General features: G+C 38.3%; 1 protein-coding gene across 5 annotated transcripts in view; it reads left to right on the top strand.

Moving 5' to 3' along the window:
* Positions 1-17597, top strand: part of SNTG1 (syntrophin gamma 1) — an 897410-nt gene that overhangs the window by 624259 nt on the left and 255554 nt on the right. For all 5 annotated transcript variants that reach the window (XM_045455364.1, XM_045455360.1, XM_045455361.1 and 2 more), the window contains 3 exons: positions 6824-6881; positions 7692-7735; positions 7829-7870. In XM_045455364.1, coding sequence (XP_045311320.1) covers positions 6824-6881; positions 7692-7735; positions 7829-7870 — 144 coding nt within the window. The remainder of the gene's footprint in view (positions 1-6823; positions 6882-7691; positions 7736-7828; positions 7871-17597) is intronic.

Below are 17597 nucleotides of genomic sequence, written 5' to 3'. Positions count from 1 at the left end.
GCTGTCTTCCGGAAAGCGTTGCTCATTCGAGCTATTTTGACCCTTGTGTTGCTTTTGAGAACACTTCTGGCAACTGCTGTAACTTTGGATCTTTCCTGACAATTCTTTATGATTCTTCCTGTCTCTTACCGTTGTTGACAGTCTTCCTTGATTAAAACGTCCCTCAGAAGTCATTGCGTGTTTTTTCCCTTGTATTCGTTTTTGTTTTGGTTTGTCACTCAATAAAATGTCAAGCTCTTCTTATTTACATTTTTAAATTTCCAAAAGATCATTCTCCGAAAACTGAATTAAAGGATCACTAAACTTTCCACTTAAAATCATATATCTTTCTCCGGTGTCAGACTGAAACTGCTTCCTTTTGTAAAAAGTTCAGAAATCACAGAAGTAAAAGCAATGAATCATTCAAGTCGTAATTAATAAAAGTTCATCATGCACCCACCAAGAAGACAGTTCACAGAGCAGGAGCCCTCAAACCAAAACACAGAATGAGGCTCAGGGGTATATTATTATACAGCAGCTTGTATAGTGGGAAGGCAGTGACTGTTTTTCACGGCGATTGGTCTTAAGACTGCATTACAATTTTCTTAAATGATAGGGAATTGCTTAGTGGTTCCTCCGTGTCAAACTTGGGAAACAAGTCAAGTTTTGCTTATGATTTCAGGAGGCATGAACAAAACATGACTTGGGTCAAGTTAGCCTTGCAAAATAAGCTAATTAAGCTTTATTTATATGACTTAAACTGGTTTTGTCTGCTTGGAATTTTCAAGGCTGGTGTCCATTTGTTTTTGATTTTCACACCTTAAAGCTCTCAGATTTATTAGGCTGGCTGGTATATCCTCTCCCTGGTCCTGCAGGACATTCTGATCTGGGCCCTTGTCTAGTTTTCCTGAGTTCATGAATTGCTATGGACTTTTCTGTCCTTTGTTCCCCACTCTTCAGCTTCTGCCCCCTTTCCCTCCCACCTTGCCTGCCTTTGGCCTTCGGGTAGAATCTTTCTTTCACATGCTCATCCCTTTGTCTGGACTCTGCAGATACTAAGCCATTTCCAAAAATGACTTCATGGTCTCCACACCTACATTCCCAATAATCACCAAAGTTTTGCATCAGAGGACCCAATATTCTTGTATTTTTGCCTCATTCCTTTGAGAATCACTCTATGGATACTCACCTTAAAGTAAGTCCCTTTTATTTGTCTTCCATATCTTTGCAAATACAACATCATACATTTGCATATTATTAAATCATGCCTCTGGTCATTGTCATTTAACAAATCACCTTTTAGAGATGGGTGTTTTGCATATTATTACTAGAAAAGGTTTTCTGGAGTATTTTTCAACAGACACGACTCTGCCATCTATGTCCGTTAAGGAAATGTTTGCAATAAAAGGTGATTTTTTATGTGGAAGCCTTAACTTTGCACAATCAAGAATGAAATTATAATTATTATTAAAATTTTATCACTCATAAATAATAATTGCAAATATGTACCGACTGCTCTATAAATCCCAGATGCTGAGCTAAATACTTTATATTTGGTTTAATTTGGCCTTAATATCCAGCAAAGTAGGTAACTATTGCTATCCCTCTATAGACAATGGGCTTATGTACTAAGAGGTTAAGTAATTTATCCATTGTCATACAGGGCAGAGCTAGGCCTAAACTTCACCTAAAGCAGAAAACATTTTATTATTATTAATAATAATAAGAGAAGGCTCTTAATAACTATGCTCTATAGGTATACAAACTGGAATATATAGAAAAAAATATATATATAATATATAACATGTATTTATAGAATATACAATATATCACATATATTATATAAAATATATGATAAATACATATATAATATATAGCTATATATATTATATAGATATAGATAGATATAAAAAATTATTTAGAAATAATTTTATTTCTAAACTCTCTACCTGGGAACACAAATAATGTTTCCTTTCTAAATTATTTATGTTACGGTTTATTGAAAACTAAAATAAACGGATCAATGAGTCCAGGATCAAGCAAAGAATTTATTTATTTATTTTTAAAAAAATTTTTTTTTCAACGTTTATTTATTTTTGGGACAGAGAGAGACAGAGCATGAACGGGGGAGGGGCAGAGAGAGAGGGAGACACAGAATCGGAAACAGGCTCCAGGCTCTGAGCCATCAGCCCAGAGCCTGACGCGGGGCTCGAACTCACGGACCGCGAGATCATGACCTGGCTGAAGTCGGACGCTTAACCGACTGCGCCACCCAGGCGCCCCTGAGCAAAGAATTTAATATCAAGGGCTTGGTATTACTTTTATCAAGTTTACCAATAAAACTATGTTTTCAAAGTAGGTGTAATAAATTTCTTTCTTTCAATTTATTAGTGATTTCAGGGAAAGTCTTTAAATATCAACTGTTGATGTTAGTTTGCACATGCTTGCACTTCTCCTCATTGTGTTCCTTGTTCTTTTCGCTTGAGTCTGATTCTTCTGTTTCCACCGGGGACAACATGGGTATATACCTTTCCACCATAGAAGTAGGAGGATACCAGGCATGTAATAAGGCGTTAGTTGAAGATAATGGATTAGTCCCAACAATCAGTTAAAAGCACTGACCGACTATCATTTTAAAGAGCATTTTTTAATTAAATAGCTTATTGAGGTATAATTTACATACCATGCAATGTAACTACATTTATAAGTTAGTGGCTTTCATTATATTCACAGATGTGTGCAACCATCACTATAGTCAATTTTGGAGCACTTCATCCCCCTCATATCCTTGAGTTATCATCCCCTTCTCCACCTATCGCCCTAACTTAGCTTCATGCAACCACTAATGTACTTTCAGTCTCTATTTTGGACTTTCATATGAAGGCAGTCATATAGTATGTGGGAAGGATCATTAATCCGTGCTGAGATCAAACTAGGTGATACTAGCAGATAAGCATGGCAATTGAACAGATGAGGATATTTTCCAATATTCTTTGAGATTATATTCCTTTAGGTGCTTCTCCCGTACTTGTTCATTGGGCTCTTAACTGTAATTACTGTGTTGTTATTATCTGTTTACAGATATTTTTATTGCTGTAAGTAAATATATAATGGTGGGGTCTATGTTTCTTTTTTCCCCCCAGATCCCAGAATATGACCGATTGATTGATTGATTGATTGATTGGAATAATGAAAATACTGAACTGAAAATATTTGTTTGGCAAGATTCCCCAAGCTCTGAAAATATTCTGGGTTTTATTTGGTGGAATTTCACAGTTATATTGGCAAACGCTTTATACAGAATACTACTAAAAATGTTTTAGATGGGACTTTATATCCTGGTTCCTATAAAGTTAGCCATAAGCTTAATTACACATTGAATGGTATATGTTTTAATATTTTCTGGGATGCACTGTAGAATGTTGCCTCACTTACCCTCGTCTTGATTTTACACTGGAACAAGAGAGTTCAATGAATTCATTTATTCTCTAAACTTGACCACAAGCCATGTACCCAAGCCATCCGAAGGGTAGGTTGGGGAGAAGCCAGTAAAGGAAGCTCTGCCTGGAGCTCAGGCCCTTTACAGTCTAGTAGGAAAGTAGACATTGATCAAATTTTGATGTAAATAAATGTAAATCATAGCCTAGATCCAGTGTTACAGAAGTGAATTACTTCATGTAAGCAGACGTTGATAAATGGGGTCCTTAAGCTGAAATTTTGAATCTGAGTAGGAGTTTACCAGGTTAAGAGTAAAAGAAAAAAGTGTCCAGGCGGAGGGGATCGTATATATTGATGTCCTTTGGTGCTCAGAGTGATGAAGGTCCAGGATGAAGAGGCAGAGGCAGGCTGAGACCACAAGACAGGGGACCGCTGAGGATTGGGGGTTTTATTCTAAGTGTAATGGGAAGTCTATCACCTACTTTAAACAGGATGAGTTGCGTTATTTGATTCTTGACTGGACAACCTTACATTTCCCCATTTAGGTCCAGAACTAAATCTAATTAACTTTAATAGAGCTGGACTGCTCTCACATTTCATCCAATAAATTAAGGTACTGTAATTTTAAGTTCCAATTTTATCTCCCGAGTTTTGTCTAAAAATTTGCTCTTTAATTAATTAATAAAGTAATTTTCTGCAATTAGATTAAGAATCCTTTCTGAGCTCTTAATGTCTGATTTAAAAAGACCCAAAAATGAAAAACCCAACTTTGGACTAAATCATTCAAATTTCAGGACAGATTTTACATATAAAAGAAAAAAAAATGTTGACAAAATAGGTGTTAGTTATATCCTGTCATTTAAAAATAGCTGTAAGTCTCCAGGTGTTGAGAGACGAGTGGGGTTACTGAGTTCGTTCTCAGAAATTGCTATTCCAACTGTCTTTTCTCAAGGCAGACCCCAGCGAGAGGTTTCCCACTGGCCTACCATGGTAACTGGTATGAAAAATCTTTGGCACTAAGAAAATCTTTGGATTCAATAGTGCAAGGAGGAAAAACTATGAAAAGCAAAACAGCTGAAGGAAAAACACTCTGATGATATCCACACAGAGAAGAGTGACATAAACAATGTCACTCTGTCCCCAAATATCTGAACCATATAGTATCTGGATGAGTTTGTTTCTTCTTTTTGTACCACCTGAAACTTCATTGGTGGATGGTTCATCTCAGTTAACCAGTTTTTTCTTCTTAGAAATGGAGATGTGTTCTTAAAATTCCTTCCAGTTTCCAAGTGTCTCTAGACACCAACTATGACTATGGTCATTCGATTCATTGTACATTCTTGGCTTCTACTTAAAATCATTCTGCAATGTGCTTTAAAGAATGGAGCTATCTTAGTCCTGGAAAAGTTTTGACTTCATTTATTCATTCACTCATTCATCAACAAACATTTCAAAGATAAAAAAGAAAGACGTTACTCCATGCATTGAGTTTACATCAATGTGTGAAACAAATTACCAAAAAAATTCAATGCCCTCTTGGAACTTACATTCTAGTTACGGATGGGGGAAGGAGAAAGAAAGCAAATAAATATAAGGAATGAATAACGATAATAGTAGGTTGGAAGCTGATAGTTATAATGGGAAAGAAAGAATAGAATTAAAAATAGGGAATTGGGAACTGGGAACCCTAAATAGTAAATGTTGAGGGTCTTAGAATGGATTAGCGCTAAGCTTATTTACCACTCTAATGCCATGTAATTTTATTCATAAATCTTAATTGATAGACTAATTAGGATAATAGCTACCTTGTATTCAGTGTTTATTGTGTGTTAAATAAGCGTTCATTCAACTACACTATCAGTCACAAATCACTATCCTTCGATCAGATGAGAGGTCATGTTAGACACAATTAGTGCTTCTTATGGGCATACTGACCAAAAGGCAAAGGAAAATTAGGAGCTATGTAGCTTAGGTCAGAGACTTTACAGAGCTAGTGAAGGTGGGAGCTGAATATTTGGTTGGTGAGAAATAGTGAGAAAAGAGAGCACTGGGTTTGAATTTCAGTCTGAGTAAGACAGTTTCAATATTTTATTTATCACATCTCTTTGATATTCTAGAAGGAAAAGGGACTACTTTCCAAGAAAAAAGCTGAATGTCATTACTTTTCTCAACAATAATTGCCCATCTTATATTTATTTATTTATTTATTTATTTATTTTAATTTTTTTTTTTCAACGTTTATTTATTTTTGGGACAGAGAGAGACAGAGCATGAACGGGGGAGGGGCAGAGAGAGAGGGAGACATAGAATCGGAAACAGGCTCCAGGCTCTGAGCCATCAGCCCAGAGCCTGATGCGGGGCTCGAACTCCCGGACCGCGAGATCGTGACCTGGCTGAAGTCGGACGCTTAACCGACTGCGCCACCCAGGCGCCCCTTGCCCATCTTATATTTAAGTATATTGGCAATTCAGAGGTAAAAATCGACATTCATGGAAAACCATCTGTTCTGAAATAACTTTTGTCCTTAAATAAAAAATATTTAAGAAGTTGACTTGTTCTGAAGGTAGGGAAACCCAGTGGGATTTTAGAGTGTCTTTGCAACTATCCTATATTAAAAGTGCTACATTTCTTTTATCCATGACATTTTATTCTTTAATGCCTTCATTTGATTTTTCAACTATTGGTTTCAACCTTCTCGACTCTGTCATACCGAAACAGAAGTTTTATGTGGTCCTTTCAGGGATTTATTTTATTTCCTTCCATATAAGTTTAACTTACATATTTTTTTTTCTTTTTTCATATATTATTTGGTCAATTAGATGACGAATTACTACAATGTTCTTGCCAGTTTATTGTATTTTGTTAATTGTTTCATATATACTTTCACACTAAGAGGAATATACTATTAATTAAAGAAATGCAGGTGATCCCTTTCCCATCATGCATATGCAGTCTGACTTTCTATATCACTTTGTGCAGGTAAAGGTCTCTTTAGTTACTTAGCATCCAAGGGGGCCTGTGCTTGGTCAGCAGCCTAGAACAACTTAGCCAGTTAATGTAAATACATAATTATTTGGTAGTTGAATGCTAAATAAGAATTTCTACAATGGACAGCATGATACACATTGAAGAGAATGCCCATTTAAGCACTTCCAATCTTTATATGGAAAGCAAAAGCTTTCAAAGTCAACTGTTATTAGTTACTGGATATCACCGTGAAATTCTAAACAGGTAGATTAGGTTTTTTGGGAGCACTGTGTGCTGAGTAGAGAAACTCCACAAGTTTGTTTAAATTCTATCTGGTGTCCATTCACAGACTATTCGTTGCATGTATAGTTCTCTAACTAAAACCTGCATTTTTATTTTTTGCAATTAAAAAGCGCAATATATGATTTTCTCTTTTCAGGGGGGAGCAGAACATAATATTCCAGTTGTCATTTCAAAAATCTCCAAGGAGCAAAGAGGTAAAGCGTTAAGAGAATTATATAGTAACCATTCCTTTGTAAGCCATCCTTACTGTAGAGTAAGTCGGATTAAATACTATAGATTAGGATATGATTGACCAGCTCCACGTTCCCCATGACCAGGCAGTAAGTGGCTGAGTCTGATTCCTGAGGCTCTCCCTTTATTACTTTTGGGGCATATTTCTTTCACAGAAAAGCAAAGGGGAAAGAGAAGAGAGAGTGTGACTCTATAAATCAGGGACCACATAGCTTTTCAATTGTTTCATTTAGCAAACAAACATATCCACAAACTTAATGATAACAAGTCCTGTCAAATATAAGCAGTTCCTGACATACATATTTTTTTCTGTTCTCATATGAAGTTTTACTAAGTCTATCATGAAGTTTCACTCAAAAACACACCAAAGATGTAAAGCAACTGAAATCAGTAAGACAATCTAATGTTTAAAAGGAAACCCAGAGCTGATCCCATAGCCGAAGGACTGAATGTCTAGATTCAAGCTTTTTCATAGATACCTTAATAGGATAAGTACATGAGAAAATCTCGTCATCCATCCAGGAGAGCGACCAGTTTTTGGCAACTGTAAGATCTGAAATGATAGGATTAAACAGAAATAGGTGTTTCAATATCTGGGTGGAATCATAAGATTGTTTTTGCATTTCTATTACTTGTGGATCATTTAAGATGCTGCTATATAAAACATTTATTTTCCCCCCTTGTATCAATATTGCTTTGATTTAATTCTAAAACTCTTTCATATGTATGAAGAAAATAGTCGATGCATAATCATTGCTTTTCTCTCTTCACAGCGGAACTTTCAGGTCTGCTCTTTATCGGGGATGCAATTCTGCAGGTATACATTTTACCCTAATTTTCTATGTGCAACCAAAATATAAATTCAGTTCACAATAGGCCACGTGAAACCACAGTTTTCTTTTCTTTGCAGATAAATGGAATTAACGTGAGAAAATGCAGACATGAAGAAGTGGTGAGTTTTCTTCACTTTTTCTTAATACCATGATTTTCCCATGTGCCAATGAGGATTCATTGCATTGCTAAATACTGTTCAACTTATTCATTAGGTAGATATGACATTGGTCCAGTGTGCTATCAGATTTTTCAAATGATCTCTTAATTGGTGTGTGTGTGTGTGTGTGTGTGTGTGTGTGTGGGTGTGTGTGTGTGTGTGTTTCATAGTAGAAACAGAATTGTGAGTACTACCCAGGATGAAATGTACTTCAAAGAAATACTTTGAGGGTTGCTTATTATGTTTTTCCGGGTTTTCTATTAATCCCTACCAGTCAGTGTCCACTGAATGTATCTCTAGGTGAAATGCATCTCTAATTCTTTACAAATATTTAAAAGTTTAAAAACAGGGGAGCCTGGGTGGCTCAGTTCGTTAAGTGTCCAAATCTTGATTTCAGCTCAAGTCATGATCTCACGATTTGTGAGATCAAGCCCCGCATTGGACTCTGTGTTCACAGCATGGAGCCTGCTTGAGATTCTCTCTGTTTCTCCCCTTCTCACACTCTCCCTCTGTCTCTCTCTCTCAAAATAAATAAATAAACATTTTTAAGAAAGCTTATAAACAATAGAATTTATGTCTGTAAAATCTTACACACTAGCAGAGTCCATCGGAAGAGCTCATACAGACGTGTGTGTGTGTTTGAGAGAGAGAGAGAGAAAGAGGGAGACAGAGAGAGAGAGAGAGAGAAGGAAAGAGACAAAATTTAGAGGAGCTTAATCTTAAGGTATACTGATTTAGCACAAGGCAGAAAGTTCACCAATTTTGTGTGTGTGTATGTGTTGTTGTGTTTTGTGGTTAGTTACTTATGTATCTATTTTTTTGGATGTTGGTAAATATGCAGATCTGAAGCCCAGGCCTCAGATACTCTCATTCAGTTTAGGTGGGCCTAGGAATTTTAGGTGGGCGGATTTTAACACCTGGCCCAAATGGTTCCACCCTAGGTGGCTTGTACCCACACTTTGGGAGAAGCTGGAAGGTTGAAGGGCTTCTGTTGGGATGGTGAGGAGACATAAAGGAAGAGGACAGTGGTAGGCACTTGGGAAATATTTGTCGCGCCTGGCTAAATAGCATTCCTAGAGCCTTCAATGAATTTCTTTAGCATCTCACAAGGGAAGGGAAGGAGGAGAAATTATGTTTAAACGTTTATGCTCAAGGGTTGTGTTTGAATGCATTACTCCTCTGTTAAAACTATTTGGAGAAAACTATTCTGATACATTTGTGGGTTTCAAACCTCAAGGAGGCCACCTTTGCTGTTCTTGGTGAGAAGCCACGGTTCCAAGAGTAGGGAAGGCAGGGGTGGGGGTGGGGGTGGGGGTGGGGGGTCTCCATTGTACCTACTTGGGATAGCTAAGCAGGGTTTGTCATCGTCATCCCTTTTTGTCTTCTCCAAAATCTTACCCAGGCCACTCTATTGCCCCTCTGTGGTGAATGTCCTTTAAGATATTTCCAGTCTCGACTTTAGTACAAATACGTACAGAAAAAGCAGGGTTTCAGGACAGGTTTTAGGCAAATGAGAGCACACCCGAGAGCACTCCGTTCTGCAGGTTCACACGCGAATGTTACATATGGCCACGTAAGCAAATAATATGTTAACTTCAGTCTTTGCGCGAAAATACAAACTGATTTTAAACTCACGACACAGGGAGCCGGAAACAAGCGCATTCTCTTTTCAAACCACATGCTGTTAGGCGGGGCCGTGTTGGCAATTTGCCCTTCCAAGGCAGGCGGCATGCTTAGACAAGCTGTCCTGCAGCTTTGATTAAGCCGATGAGTGCTGCGTGAAAGATTAGAATGTGCTAATAATGCCACTTCCTAACGCCGTTCATTGTGTTTCAAAGAAAAGGAAGGTAGGATTGTATTGCAAATTATATGTGGCTCTTCGCGATACACTTCTGTTCTTCTTTGAGAGGCTTAACCTTATCAGCTTTGAAAAACAGGCACTAATATTCTCAAGTTCCAATCTTTCACTTTCCAACAGTGATTAGATGCTTTTTTCTTCATTGCTAATTACCTAAGCAAATACACCGACTTCTACCTCCGCGGAGCTGAGATACTAATTAAATGTTTAAGAATGCACTCAAATGGGCAGAAAAAGGCGCACCGAGCTCAGAGGACGTAGATGGTTTTAAAATAGCACGCTGATGCCACTTTCCTGATTCCAAGTCGGTGATTCACACAGAGTTCCAAACTCAGAAACAGACTGAGTAGGTGTGGCCATATGGTGTAGGTGCACAGAACTTTCCTTCCATTCGTCTGCATCACTCATTGACATGGCTAGAAATTTTGTGTCTGGTCCCTCATTGGCTTCGACAATACAGATGTAATTTCTGTGCTGGAGTCGTGTTGACTCCGTGTGTGTTGATCTGTGCGGAAGGAGAATCCCACGGTGTCCACTGCGGGCACCCAGAAGGACTTACAAGGAGTTCGTTAGCCAAGTGCCTAGAATCAGATCACCAAAACATTTGTCTATCTGTGTCTCATGTCGCTAGTCTGGGCATACGATAATTCACTTCTCGGCTGCCCCCACACCATGCAAGGCATTCCTCTTGCGAGAAGTTTGTGGAAGAAGAGACCCTTCCGAAGTTTCCACGTGAAGAAAGATTTAGCACAAGTGCCAAATGTTGCTTGGCCTGTGACATGGTGGCAAGGTGGCAGGGTCCAGTATAGATGGCTTTCATACTCACAAACAATCGTATGCAAATCCTTCCACTGTAATTTCAGGCAAATGGACTTACCTGTTCTGTTACTCATCTTAGAAGAAAGCTAACAACTCCTTTTATAAAGATCGAATGGGAATAATGTGTATGAAACTCTTAGCACAGATCTGGCAAGTAAGAAAAATTATGTATTATGTGATGCCATCAAACAATATTGCTGGCCTTTTTCCCCCACTCGCCCCCCAGTGGTTACTGCTGTGTCCGTGTTGGGCAGTGTCTTGTTGAGATTCATCCTGGGCCCTGAGAAGCTCCCATATGAAGAGGGTACTAATGCATGCTGGGGTCTGCATCCCAAGCTCCTTCCGCCACGCGCAGGCAGGAAGTGAAGTGGGCACCCATGCCCGCAGGGGCAGAGCTGTTTGAAAATGAGGGCTCCTTGTTCAGCAGAACAGGTGCCTATTTATATATCTTTGATGTGAATGTGTTATGTAGTCCATGAGTTATGCTCCCAAGACATCGAAAGTTCCTAATGTACCAATTCTTTTTTTTTCGTTTCTTTTTTTAATGTTTATTTATTTTGAAAGAGAGAGAGAGAGAGAGAGCAGGGGAGGGGAGAGAGAGAGGGAGACACAGAATGTGAAGCAGGCTCCAGGCTCTGAGCTGTCTGCACAGAGCCCGATATGGGGCTCAAACTCACGAACCAGAGATCATGACCTGAGCTGAAGTTGGACGCTCAACCGACTGAGCCACCCAGGCGCCCCGCCCCCAATTCTTTTTTCAAGGAAACCCATATGTATTGCCACTGTTGATATTAAGATTAACTCTATTTCTTTTTACCTTATCACTGAACCCTAGACACCTTAAGTTGATTGTCATCTATCTATCTATCTATCCGACATTGATTAACAGGTAAACTGATCACATATCAAACTCTGAGTATCATCTATATGAAATACACTGAAATGGAGTCCTTTGTGTGACAAGAAATAATATACAAATAACTTTGTCTCTAGCTTTATTGCTATGTGAACATCATTTCTGTAGAGTTTAAAAATTGAGAGAGTGTACAAAAAATTAGCTGGAAAGGACATGTTGATTTATCTGTGGTCTTCAAAATGTAACAGTGGGATCTGTTTATGCTCATGAGAAATAAAAGGAAATAAGATCTATTTATAGCAGAAAAAAATGCATCCTGAGTTTATAATCAAGAGAGTTGGAAATGAGAATCTATTCGTGTAATTGAAATTTCATCTACTAAGACTTTCAAAACAGCAAAGCTCATCACTAGGCGAAGCAGAATTGACGGATAGATAATTCCAAACGTTTCTTTGTAAAATATTTCCGGTTTCATGTTTGAGATTTATGGGTTCTAAAAAAGAGGTTCATTTGCCTTTTGGTTTTGTGGTTTTGCTGATACCAAATATTAGATAATTAGAAATGCAAATAACTAATTTGTCCTGAATTTTTCATTTTAAAACAAAGTCCAAAAAACCATATGCATCTTATAAGAGCAGAATGAGTATCTCGATCAGTTGAAATCTGATATTCATGCCGTAAAAACAAATTTTGATAAAACTAATGTAAACTGTTGTTTAATAGCATTTTAATTATTATGATATGCTTAAATTAGTTCAAAATTTCCATTAGAATAAAAAGAATATGTTCTTTTTTTAGCTTAGAATAATCAGAAAATAACTTTACAAAGGCTATATCTTATCATCTGAAAATAAGGCATTAATTTATACATTGGAACCGTTCAGTAGGTTTTATGAGTTACCAAGGAACATATTTAGGATGTGATTTGGGAACACACATCATTTTGCATCTTGGCAAAAGATCAAAATGTCACAGAGTTGCAAATCATGTTTTACCTAACCGCTAATAATTCTTAATTTGTTCTCAGTTTGGAAATAGGTATTGAGATCTAACAGATTAATACTTTCCTTAAGAATTCTGACTATAGCAGTGTTTTTCTTTCAGTTAACTACTACCCAGGAAAGCCATACATGAAATAATTACACTTTTAGTATTTCCCACTAGTTTTGGAAACTTTAAATGCAAAGACAAAAATATGCAAACTATTGTTTATGCTGTCGCTGATTTCGGAAATAAAGTATCTAGAACTTGCCTTATCTGCATACTTAGCTTTTTATTAATACTTTTAGGCCTTCCTTCTCTGCTAAGCCCACAGGCCTGTCCCTCATTAGGTATGAATATAGATAGCACAGGCCACACTTTAATTAAATGTATGCTTTTCACTCCTGGCTACTGATTCTCATCAAATCCTTATTTGCTGTCTGACATAGCTTAAAGACCCGGTTTTGCAACTCCCGTAATAATGAAACAAAGGCAAGCCTGGTAAACCAATCACGTAGTGGAGCCCCAGCCAATTTTTATCTAGAGCAATGGACACGGAGAATACACAGCAGCAAGCACAGGCGACCATGTTGTACTAGGGGACAAAGTAATTGGGACGTATCAATGCATGTGTCCATATCCACTCCTCACCCCCAACAAAGACTTCTCAGTCACTCCTGCTCCCCAGGTTAGAATGAGGAGGGGACATATGGGTCACATATAGATTATACACTTTTCGCATAACTGACTTATTTTGTCTTCAAGGTGATTAAAGTGAAAGGCAAGGAGAAAAAAAGCATAGGAGAATAAAAGCTTCAAGATCTAAGCGAAAAATTGTGTCTCAGGCACTTTTCAGCTACGTGATATTCCTAAAGTTCAAAATCTCTTGCCCTCGTTTTTGTGGTCAGCAAGGTGGAGAGTTTTTCACTTTTTCAGCCAAAGTGTCCAATTATTTTATTGGACACACGCTTCGGTAAACCTGGAGAACTGTGCCACACAAATAGTAAACCGTGGTGAATCTAACTATGGGCCCTAGTTGATAATAATGTATCAGTCTGTGCTTATCGCTTGTAACAAATTGATCCGCTGGTGCGAGATCTCAGTAATAGAGGAGATTCTCTCTGTGTGAGAGAAGATGGGCAAGGAACTTTCTGTATGTACAGTTTTACCGCAAGCCTGAAAGCATTTTAAAAAGTAAAGTCCATTAAAGTTGAATAAAAAGGACAAAAAGCACCTTTGCAGGCACTCTTTCGTGAGCGAGTGGAGATATGCCGAAAGCAACGCCTATGTATACATCAGGCGTATACAAAAATGGTGGAAATCAAGAAGTGATACCGAGAGCTATCATAATTACTCAGATTCCTTGTTGTTGTTGTTGTTTCCTTTTGGACACCCATAAGTCCTGTTAATACTGTCTGTGCCCCTGGGAGATAACTCCTTAGGGGAAAACAAACCTGAAGAAAAATGTTTTGGAGAAAATGCCTTTAAAATAACAGGGTACAAGGAACGATGCCTTGCTGCCTGTAAGAAATGTCTCCCAGAACACTGGCTACCATTACATGAGGAAGGAAGTGGGACCTGATAGAAACAGCCTCTGTGTCCCGGAGAAACAGCAATGCTTGTTAGAGTCTACAGTAACTAAGAGAATCTGATAGAGGTGGCCAGAGAAGAAGAAAGAAAGAGAAATGGAGCCCTGGACACACGGACGGACTCATTTCTTGGAAACACTCAGAATCATCAGGGGATAGACGATTTTTTATGGAGGTTGAGGTTCTGCAGTTGTATGGGGGGTAAAAAAAAACATGGGTTGTGGTTTCATCAATCACTCTCAAAGCGGGCAGTTCTCATCATGAAGGGACAGTAGCTGGAATCCTCCATATTGTGAAAACTTGTGGTCCTGTGGTAGCGGGAGGCCTTCTAGAAGTCACGTCTACACCGGGCGCTACTCGAAGTCTCCCCGAGAGGCTTCTGGAGGGCTATGTCCCGAAGTAGTTCTGGGACATGTCCAGATGCTACAAACTACCACCGAAGGTAATCTGGGCAGTACGCAGATCCGGGAATCAGAAAGGGAAAACCCAAGATCCAGTTAAAGATCGAAGACCTGTGGTCGCCCAGATATCTGGGGAATTCTAAAGCAGAAAGATATCTTATTATACGTGTCTTTATTCTTAAGAATGTCAAGGAGCCCGAAAACAGCTGCTATAGAATTGTGCCATAGGAACTATCCTTATTCAGTTGTTCTGATGTTGTGTATATAAGCAAACTCCTAGAAAACTTCCTCTGGTTCTTAGTTTTAGATATCGAAATAGCATAGAAAAAAGCATATTTGACCCCTTCAGGATTATCTATCAAAAGACAAATCGAGGGCCTTCTGCTCTGGTCTGAACGCCTATGTCTCCCCAGAATTCATATGTTGAAATTCTAATGCCAGTGTGCTGGCATTGGGAGGTGTCTGGGTCGTGAGTGTGGAGGCCTCATGAATGGGATTAGTGACCTCATAAAAGAGGCCCTACAGAGCCAGCTACCCACTTCCCTCATGTGAGAATAAAAGGAGTCTACACCCCAAAGAGGGCCTTCGCCCAGCAATGTCGGCATACCGATCTCAGACTTCTCCAGATTGTAAGAAATAAACTCCTTCTGTTTGGAAGCTACCCAGTCTGTGGTGTTTGGTTATAGCAGCTGGAACAAAGACACCTTCCCCATATGTGCAATCTGAACAAGTCTTAAGCAAGTGCAGAGATCTGGGGTTAAAAGGGATGTTTCCATTTTTTTTTCCCCTCCTGCAACTCTGATGACAATAAACAGAGTTGTTGATAATTTTTTTGAAAATAGAAAGCAGATTTTCATTTCCGTGGGAACTGTCCTGGGAGGTCTGAGAAAGCCGAAGTGAAAGTCAATGTCTGGCAGAAATTCACTTTACAGAGTCAGATAGGAGTCAGAGCACGCAGGGGTATTATGGCCAAGAACAGGAGATTGAATTAGAATTCAGCAAAAGTGAGTATTTGGCCCCAGGCACGACAGACGGCATGGCGGGAGGTTCTGCACCACAAAAAAGTGAGGTAGATACTAGGAACAGCAATCTTCTCTGCCTTTCTCCTAAACTCTCAGAACACTGGCAGCTAGGTGTTGTTCGTTTCTTTGTTTGTTTGTTTTTGTTTGTTTTTGTTTTTGTTTTTTACCACTAAGGGGGCAGGTATAATTTATGGTGAAATTGATCTAAGAGAAATAACCCACAAATAATACATTTGGACTGTTCCCACTAAGAACTCCACAATGCAGGCCGGTAGTGGATGTAACCATGCATCGTCTACCCAAAGCTATCAATTTGCTTTTCAGTGCCTGACTCCTAAATGTTGACTGATACCAAAGGATCACTAATATTTGAAGAAAATTGTCCACACCAAAGACAACAACTAAAGCGGAGGGAAAAAGAAATGAAGGAAACAGACAACACAGGAGTCAGGAAAAAAAGCCAGAGAGAGGGATCAATACTATAATATTTTCAGAGAACTGCCAGAGACTATTATATAATTTTTTTAAAGCCATCATTATATATAAAAGGAACATGTTCAGAAAAAAAAAAAAACAAGATGTTAAAACTTTGATGAAATATTGAAAAAAAACTGTAGAGTGTAGGAGGATTACAAAATAAAGTTGGGAAATGGTCAACATGGAATCAAATAACAAGTAGGCAATAAGACAGAAAAAATATTAGAGATATTCTATTCAGGGATTCAAACATCAGAACACTAGAACTTTCAGAAAGAAAATACATAGAATAAAGGAATTGGCTGTTCTCGAAGGAATGACATGAGAAAAGTATCTGGATTTGGTGTATATACTTTCAAATATAAATGAAATGCCAAGCAAAAAAGAAAAAGAAAAAAGAAAGCGTGTCTCCATATCTATGCTTCCTATGAAGTGGCATAATATTATGATTTTAGTTTGCACTTCCCTAATGACTGAGAATATCGAACATCTTTTTATGTGTTTATGATACTCCCAGATATTTTTGATTATTTGGGTTACTTGACTTACTGATTTTGAAGAGTTTGTTTATTTTAGGCATTCTGGCTGCAAGTGAAATATATAATTTGCAAATATTTTTCCCAGTCTTGGTGCATTTCGTGAATTTCTTAATTGCACCTTTTGAATCTCAAAGGTTTTGATTGTCATGAAGTTCGGCTCATGGATATTTTAATTTCATCACTTGAACGCAGCTTTTGCCATCTTATCTAACAATTCTAAGGCTATGGAGATTTGTTGCTTTGTTTTGTTCTGAGGGTCTTATAGTCTTACGTATTGCATTTAAGTCTATGACCAATTTGGAGTTGATGTTTATGTATGGGGTGAGATAAGGTCGTGTGGGTATCCAGATGTGCCAGTATCAGGTTCTTTGGCAATTTTGTTAAAAATGAATTGTGCTCGGGGCGCCTGGGTGGCGCAGTCGGTTAAGTGTCCGACTTCAGCCAGGTCACGATCTCGCGGTCCGTGAGTTCGAGCCCCGCGTCGGGCTCTGGGCTGATGGCTCAGAGCCTGGAGCCTGTTTCCGATTCTGTGTCTCCCTCTCTCTCTCTGCCCCTCCCCCGTTCATGCTCTGTCTCTCTCTGTCCCAAAAATAAATAAACGTTGAAAAAAAAATTAAAAAAAAATGAATTGTGCTCAACATAAAAGTTTATTTCTAGGTACTTAATTATGTTCCATTAATCTGTTTGTGTATGCTGATGTAAATATCACACCACTGATCATTGTAACTTTGCAGTAAATTTTGCAAATGAAAATTTAAGTCTTAAATTTTATTCTTTTTGTATTTGTTTTTTATTTTGAATTTTTCAATATTTGATTTTTTAAAATATTTTTTTAACGTTTATTTATTTTTGAGAGGCAGAGCACAAGAGGGGGAGGGGCAGAGAGAGAGGGAGACACAGAATCCGAAGCCGGCTCCAGGCTCTGAGCTGTCTGCCCAGATCCCGACAGGGGGCTTGAACACTCAAACTGTGAGATCATGACCTGAGCTGAAGTCAGAGGCTTAACTGACTGAGCCACCCAGGCACCCCTTCAATATTCGATTTTTAAATAAACTGTTTATGTTAGAACAGTTTTAGATTGACAGAAAATAGTAAAAATAGTATTGAGTGTTTTAATATCCTCTATACCCAGTGTTTCCTATTTTC

This window comes from Leopardus geoffroyi, chromosome C3 (assembly GCF_018350155.1).
Source record: "Leopardus geoffroyi isolate Oge1 chromosome C3, O.geoffroyi_Oge1_pat1.0, whole genome shotgun sequence".
Taxonomy (NCBI): domain Eukaryota; kingdom Metazoa; phylum Chordata; class Mammalia; order Carnivora; family Felidae; genus Leopardus; species Leopardus geoffroyi.
The sequence above is the reverse complement of the archived record's forward strand: the minus strand, read 5'-3'. Positions and strand labels throughout refer to the sequence as shown.